At 40.5% G+C, this 7,856-nt stretch overlaps 1 protein-coding gene across 8 annotated transcripts in view; it reads right to left on the bottom strand.

Moving 5' to 3' along the window:
• Positions 1-3,276: 3,276 nt before the first annotated feature.
• LOC133651232 (glycosylated lysosomal membrane protein-like) overlaps positions 3,277-7,856 on the bottom strand; it is a 14,260-nt gene continuing 9,680 nt past the window's right edge. For 4 of the 8 annotated variants that reach the window (XM_062049270.1, XM_062049277.1, XM_062049276.1 and 1 more), the window contains 3 exons: positions 7,429-7,647; positions 7,103-7,371; positions 6,248-6,961 (listed from right to left, as the gene is read on the bottom strand). In XM_062049270.1, the coding sequence (XP_061905254.1) occupies positions 6,787-6,961; positions 7,103-7,371; positions 7,429-7,647 (663 nt within the window). In that variant the 3' untranslated portion in view covers positions 6,248-6,786. Of the gene's footprint in view, positions 3,890-6,246; positions 6,962-7,102; positions 7,372-7,428; positions 7,648-7,856 lie in introns of those variants that run through there. The other 4 variants (XR_009826392.1, XM_062049272.1, XM_062049271.1 and 1 more) reach the window with 4 other exon arrangements.

Genomic DNA, 7,856 nt, shown 5'->3' with positions numbered 1-7,856 from the left:
AACTAATTAAACTGATGAAGGTATGACTCAGCATCAGCTTTGTTTGAATTGACGCTCCAAAAGAACATGATGACATCACTGCAATATCCCGGTGTCATCGAACGCAGCATCAACCTAAACTTAGGTTTTCATTTTATTCTATTTAAGTTCAAGTTGATGCTCATCAAAGCTGATAAAAGTGTTGACATCAATAGGATGTCGCAGTGCCTTTAAATGCAACATCAGATTGTTGTTTAGGTTGATTCTTGTCAAAACTAAAATACCGTTGACATCACTGGAATGACCCAGCATCTTTGAACGCAGCATCAAGTTATTGTTGAGATAGAAATTCGTCAAGATGGTAGTAAAACATGTTAATGACATGAATGCCAATGTCCCAGTGTCTTTGAACACAGCATAAACTAGTTCAAGTTGATGCTTCAAAACTAACAAAAACGCATGACATCACTGGGATGTCCCAGGATCTCTGAATGCAGCATCAGCTTGTTCACGTTAATGCTTGTCAAAACAAAACACAAAATTGTTGACATGTCTGCAATGTCCCAGTGTCTTTGAATGCAGCGTCAGAATCAGAAATGCTTGAATAATCTCCGAGCACAATCCCATTCAGATCAGACAAACATTACAGGGAGACAGAACAGGATTAAACATTACAGGGAGACAGAACAGGAGGGTCGTTTTTTTTATAGGGTGCCATTTGGACTTCATAACTTGTAAAAAATAAATAGTTGATTTACCAATATTTTTATGTTCTATTGTATACATGACATATGTAACTTGCTGAAAAACATATTGGTCGAACTCAGGCACCTAAATCATAGTATATTTAGCTATATTAATGAGAGGTGACACACGGGATATGTCCACTCTGTTAAGGACTGTACTTTTAACACCAATGTATTTGCTGTATATGATATTTTGCAACAGCAGTGATGATTAACCAAGAATTATGAAAGAAACTGCTGTTGAATGCATAATAGCACTACATATACATTGTGATAAGTCAACATTACTATATACATGTCCACTCTGTTAGGTTGATGTCCACCGTGTTAGTTGAATGAGGCTAACACGGTGGACACTAACACGGTGGACATTTTGAGCTAAAGTTAGCCTTCAGCCTGCCTGTGTTAACATAACAGCAAGCATGGACTTGAATAATTGATAAGAAATCTATAATTTCACACAAACATGTTTTGAAAAATTTCAATTTGATTGATCTCCTTATTATTTAGGCCTAACAGAGTGGACACGTTATGTTCAACCACATTAAATTCACTTCATAAAAACATCAACATCAGATAGTAAGAGAGCTAAAAAACCACACAGCTTACCAGAGTTGAGTTTCCCGCCACTGGTGTGATGTTACCTGATGAGAATGATGTCACTGACAAATGTGGTTGTTTTCTTAAAGGGACAGTAACGCAACTTAACAGAGTGGACAGCGACCACAGGGACAGACATAGAACCTTATTTTTTTGTAATTCTTTTTACGATTTTGATAATATACACCATATGACTAAAGAGAGCTTGTCTATGATAATTATATCATAACAAAAAAAAATTAAAAATATATGTTTTTATTTGTTATTTTCTAGATTAAAGTTGAATAAACAGCACCAGGGACATGGCAAAATCGCATAATAGAACTTTAACAAAAGCTTTAAAAAATATATATTCTAATGTTTGAAGCCCATATCACTGTATTTATGATAGACAACAATTTACCATACACAAAGAAACTAATGGAATGAGCAATTGTAAATATTTTGAGAAAATATGACATGATTTATACTGGGGACGCAAAAGGCACCATATAAAAAAAATGACCCAGGATCAAACATTACAGGGAGACAGAACAGGATAAAACATTACAGGGAGACAGAACAGGATTAAATATTACAGGGAGACAGAACAGGATGATACATTACAGGGAGACAGAACAGGATCAAACATTACAGGGAGACAGAACAGGATCAAACATTACAGGGAGACAGAACAGGATTAAACATTACAGGGAGACAGAACAAGATCAAACATTACAGGGAGACAGAACAGGATAAACATTACAGGGAGACAGAACAGGATGATACATTACAGGGAGACAGAACAGGATCAAACATTACAGGGAGACAGAACAGGATCAAACATTACAGGGAGACAGAACAGGATCAAACATTACAGGGAGACAGAACAGGATCAAACATTACAGGGAGACAGAACAGGATCAAACATTACAGGGAGACAGAACAGGATTAAACATTACAGGGAGACAGAACAGGATCGAACATTACAGGGAGACAGAACAGGATCAAACATTACAGGGAGACAGAACAGGATTAAACATTACAGGGAGACAGAACAGGATCAAACATTACAGGGAGACAGAACAGGATTGAACATAACAGGGAGACAGAACAGGATCAAACATTACAGGGAAACAGAACAGGATCAAACATTACAGGGAGACAGAACAGGATCAAACATTACAGGGAGACAACAGGATCGAACATTACAGGGAGACAGAACAGGATCGCTGACGGGTCTGCCAACTTCCGGCGCCCTTACAAAAAAGGTGAGAAACAGGTCAAAGCTGGGGGGGGTTCATAAACAAAAATATTCAGTCTAAGTCTGGGCTCCTGGAGAGGGGGTCCAGACTGAGGCCAAGGAAGAAGAAAAAACCCTCATAGCCATAGCACACATGTGTGTAAGAGGGAAACATCAAAGAAGACAAAGGACATTAAAGACATGCTAGCAGACACTTCTACATACAGCTAGGAATAAAACGTCAAAGAAACATCTACACTGTGGTGGCCTCTGCGGTGTTCCACACCATCGTCTGCTGGGGTGGGGGGAGCATGGCCAGAGACAGGAGCAGACCCAACAAAGCAACCAAGAGAGCAGACTCCACCCTCGGCCACCAACCAACTCTCTGCCAGTGTTCAGTCCGCATGGATGAGCGAGGATGCGTCTAAGGAGACCGAGGTGTCCGATACCTGCTCATTCAGCCAAGACACTGTGAAGCTTGTCCGTCCCGGCACTCAGCGCCAGCTCTGCAGTCCTGTCTCTTCATCCGCATCTCCTCCAGTCTCTCCAAACTCTGCAGTCCTGTCTCTTCATCCGCATCTCCTCCAGTCTCTCCAAACTCTGCAGTCCTGTCTCTTCATCCGCATCTCCTCCAGTCTCTCCAAACTCTGCAGTCCTGTCTCTTCATCCGCATCTCCTCCAGTCTCTCCAAACTCTGCAGTCCTGTCTCTTCATCCGCATCTCCTCCAGTCTCTCCAAACTCTGCAGTCCTGTCTCTTCATCCGCATCTCCTCCAGTCTCTCCAAACTCTGCAGTCCTGTCTCTTCATCCGCATCTCCTCCAGTCTCTCCAAACTCTGCAGTCCCGTCTCTTCATCCACATCTCCTCCAGTCTCTCCAAACTCTGCAGTCCCGTCTCTTCATCCGCATCTCCTCCAGTCTCTCCAAACTCTGCAGTCCTGTCTCTTCATCCGCATCTCCTCCAGTCTCTCCAAACTCTGCAGTCCTGTCTCTTCATCCGCATCTCCTCCAGTCTCTCCAAACTCTGCAGTCCCGTCTCTTCATCCACATCTCCTCCAGTCTCTCCAAACTCTGCAGTCCCGTCTCTTCATCCGCATCTCCTCCAGTCTCTCCAAACTCTGCAGTCCCGTCTCTTCATCCGCATCTCCTCCAGTCTCTCCAAACTCTGCAGTCCTGTCTCTTCATCCGCATCTCCTCCAGTCTCTCCAAACTCTGCAGTCCTGTCTCTTCATCCGCATCTCCACCAGTCTCTCCAAACTCTGCAGTCCTGTCTCTGTGGCAGAGACCCAGCAGCTGGTCTCCATGGCAGATCCAGAAGTTCCCCAAAAGCCCAGCAGAAGTCCCTAAAGTGTCCCAAAGTCCCAAAGGGTCCCCAACCAAAAGGCAAAATAGCTTGTTCAAGTTGATGCTCATCAAAGGTTATAAAAACGGTTGACAGCACTGCAACGTCCCAGTGTCTTTGAATGCAGCATCAGCTTGTTAAATTGACACTTTGAAAACTTTATTCAGGAAAAAATAGCAATAAAATCAAAATGTTTCCAGCTTCAAATCTAATAAATATAAAATGTCTTTAGAAGGTGAAGGAACTGCACTAGTTATTGATCTATTAACTAATGATCCACTAGTTATTGATCTATTAACTAATGATCCACTAGTTATTGATCTATTAACTAATGATCCACTAGTTATTGATCTATCAACTAATGATCCACTAGTTATTGATCTATTAACTAATGATCCACTAGTTATTGATCTATTAACTAATGATCCACTAGTTACTGATATAATAACTAATGATCCACTAGTTACTTATCTATTAACTAATTATCCTTAGCAATCGATCCATTAACAAATGATCCACTAGTTATTGATCCATTAACTAATGATCCACAGGTTATTGATCTATTAACTAATGATCCACTAGTTACTGATCTATTAACTAATGATCCACTAGTTATTGATCTATTAACTAATGATCCACTAGTTATTGATATATTAACTAATGATCCTTAGCAATCGATCCATTAACAAATGATCCACTAGTTATTGATCCATTAACTAATGATCCACAGGTTATTGATCTATTAACTAATGATCCAGTAGTTACTGATCTATAAACTAATGATCCACTTGTTATTGATCTATTAACTAATGATCCACTAGTTATTGATCTATTAACTAATGATCCACTAGTTATTGATCTATTAACTAATGATCCACTAGTTATTGTTCTATTAACTAATGATCCACTAGTTATTGATCTATTAACTAATGATCCACTAGTTATTGTTCTATTAACTAATGATCCACTAGTTATTGATCTATTAAGTAATGATCCACTAGTTATTGATCTATTAACTAATGATCCTTAGCAATCGATCCATTAACAAATGATCCACTAGTTATTGATCCATTAACTAATGATCCACTAGTTATTGATCCATTAACTAATGATCCACAGGTTATTGATCTATTAAGTAATGATCCACTAGTTAATGATCTATTAACTAATGATCCACTAGTTGCTGATCTATTAACTAATGATCCACTAGTTACTGATCTATTAACTAATGATCCACTAGTTATTGATCTATTAACTAATGATCCACTAGTTATTGTTCTATTAACTAATTATCCACTAGTTATTGATCTATTAACTAATGATCCTTAGCAATCGATCCATTAACAAATGATCCACTACTTATTGATCCATTAACTAATGATCCACAGGTTATTGATCTATTAACTAATGACCCACTAGTTATTGTTTTATTAACTAATGATCCACTAGTTACTGATATATTAACTAATGATCCACTAGTTATTGATCTATTAACTAATTATCCACTAGTTATTGTTCTATTAACTAATGATCCACTAGTTACTGATCTATTAACTAATGATCCACTAGTTATTGATCTATTAACTAATGACCCACTAGTTAATGATCTATTAACTAACGATCCTTAGCAATCGATACATTAACAAATGATCCACTAGTTACTGATCTATTAACTAATGATCCACTAGTTATTGATCTATTAACTAATGATCCACTAGTTATTGATCTATTAAATAATGATCCACTAGTTACTGATCTATTAACTAATGATCCACTAGTTATTGATCTATTAACTAATGATCCACTAGTAACTGATCTATTAACTAATGATCCACTAGTTATTGATCTATTAACTAATGATCCACTAGTAACTGATCTATTAACTAATGATCCACTAGTTATTGATCTATTAACTAATGATCCACTAGTAACTGATCTATTAACTAATGATCCACTAGTTATTGATCTATTAACTAATGATCCACTAGTTACTGATCTATTAACTAATGATCCACTAGTTATTGATCTATTAACTAATGATCCACTAGTTATTGTTCTATTAACTAATGATCCACTAGTTATTGATCTATTAACTAATGATCCACTAGTTATTGTTCTATTAACTAATGATCCACTAGTTATTGATCTATTAACTAATGATCCACTAGTTATTGATCTATTAACTAATGATCCACTAGTTACTGATCTATTAACTAATGATCCACTAGTTATTGATCTATTAACTAATGATCCACTAGTTATTGATCTATTAACTAATGATCCACTAGTTACTGATCTATTAACTAATGATCCACTAGTTATTGATCTATTAACTAATGATCCACTAGTTATTGATCTATTAACTAATGATCCACAAGTTATTGATCTATCAACTAATGATCCACTAGTTATTGATCTATTAACTAATGATCCACTAGTTACTGATCTATTAACTAATGATCCACTAGTTATTGATCTATTAACTAATGATCCACTAGTTATTGATCTATTAACTAATGGTCAACTAGTTACTGATCTATTAACTAATGATCCACTAGTTATTGATCTATTAACTAATGATCCACTAGTTATTGATCTATTAACTAATGATCCACTAGTTACTGATCTATTAACTAATGATCCACTAGTTATTGATCTATTAACTAATGATCCACTAGTTATTGATCTATTAACTAATGATCCACAGGTTATTGATCCCTAACTATTGATTGTACATTTCTTCACCTGAGTCCATCTCTGTCCTGATTGGCTGATAAAGGGGGCGTGGTGAGGTCAGTTGATTGGCTGATAAAGGGGGCGTGGTGAGGTCAGTTGATTGGCTGATAAAGGGGGCGTGGTGAGGTCAGCTGATTGGCTGATAAAGGGGGCGTGGTGAGGTCAGTTGATTGGCTGGTAGCTGTTGACAGAGGAAGCAGATGGAGCGCGCGTGCAGACATAAACTCCGCCCATCAACAGGAGGAGGAGTGGGACGCCCAGCCCTGCGGCCATGATGGCGAGCAGCAGAGGGGAGAAGGTGTCTGCGGGGGGGAGGCCGACGCCCACCAGCAGAGTCCTGCAGGAGGAGAGAGAAGAAGACTTAGACCACATTCAGGTGTATTGTCACCACAGGTGTGTGTGTGTGTGTGTGTGTGTGTGTGTGTGTGTGTGTGTGTGTGTGTGTGTGTGTGTGTGTGTGTGTGTGTGTGTGACTGACCATGTGAGGAACCTGCTGCTGTTGTAGAAGGGTCCTCCCGCCAGGCCAAAGGTCACGTTGAGTCCGTAGGCGACCTCCTGGTAGAAGAAGGCTCTCACCAGCCTGGACGCCGCCGCCACCTCTTGGCCGTCGGTGGGGCGCGGGTGGGAGTGGCGACACGGCGTGGCGTCCTCCAGCGTGGGCGAGGAGCGGCGATACGCCACCGGCTTCCACAGGACGAAGCCCCGCCCCCGGGAGCTGTCCTCTGTTGCCGATGTCCACTGAGACACCTAAAGGTCAGAGGTCAACAGCTGGCGGGGGCGGGGCGACAAAGGGCGAGCGTGCACCTGGAAGATGGAGGGCGTGAACTCGTCATCGATGGAGCGACGCACCGCCACGCTGTCCAGGGGATAGGCTCCGCCCACTGCCTGCAGCTCCAGGAAGAAGCGTGATCGCTCCGCCCTCGGATACAGGCCGTCAAGCCACACCTCCATCTGGGAGGAGTTAGCTGTGTGAAGTAGGCGGGGCCAAGTCTCCGCACGCCCCTCCGACTCGAACGCAGACAGCTGCGGGGAAATGTCCCGTTACAAACTTCCTCTGTGTGTGTGTACCTTTGTGTGTGTGTGTGTGTACCTGTGTGTGTACCTGTGTGTGTACCTGTGTGTGTGTACCTGTGTGTGTGTACCTGTGTGTGTGTGTGTGTGTGTGTACCTGTGTGTGTGTGTACCTGTGTGTGTACCTTTGTGTGTGTACCTTTGTGTGTGTACCTTTGTGT

The sequence above is a fragment of the Entelurus aequoreus genome, linkage group LG05, assembly GCF_033978785.1.
Source record: "Entelurus aequoreus isolate RoL-2023_Sb linkage group LG05, RoL_Eaeq_v1.1, whole genome shotgun sequence".
Lineage (NCBI taxonomy): Eukaryota > Metazoa > Chordata > Actinopteri > Syngnathiformes > Syngnathidae > Entelurus > Entelurus aequoreus.
The sequence above is the reverse complement of the archived record's forward strand: the minus strand, read 5'-3'. Positions and strand labels throughout refer to the sequence as shown.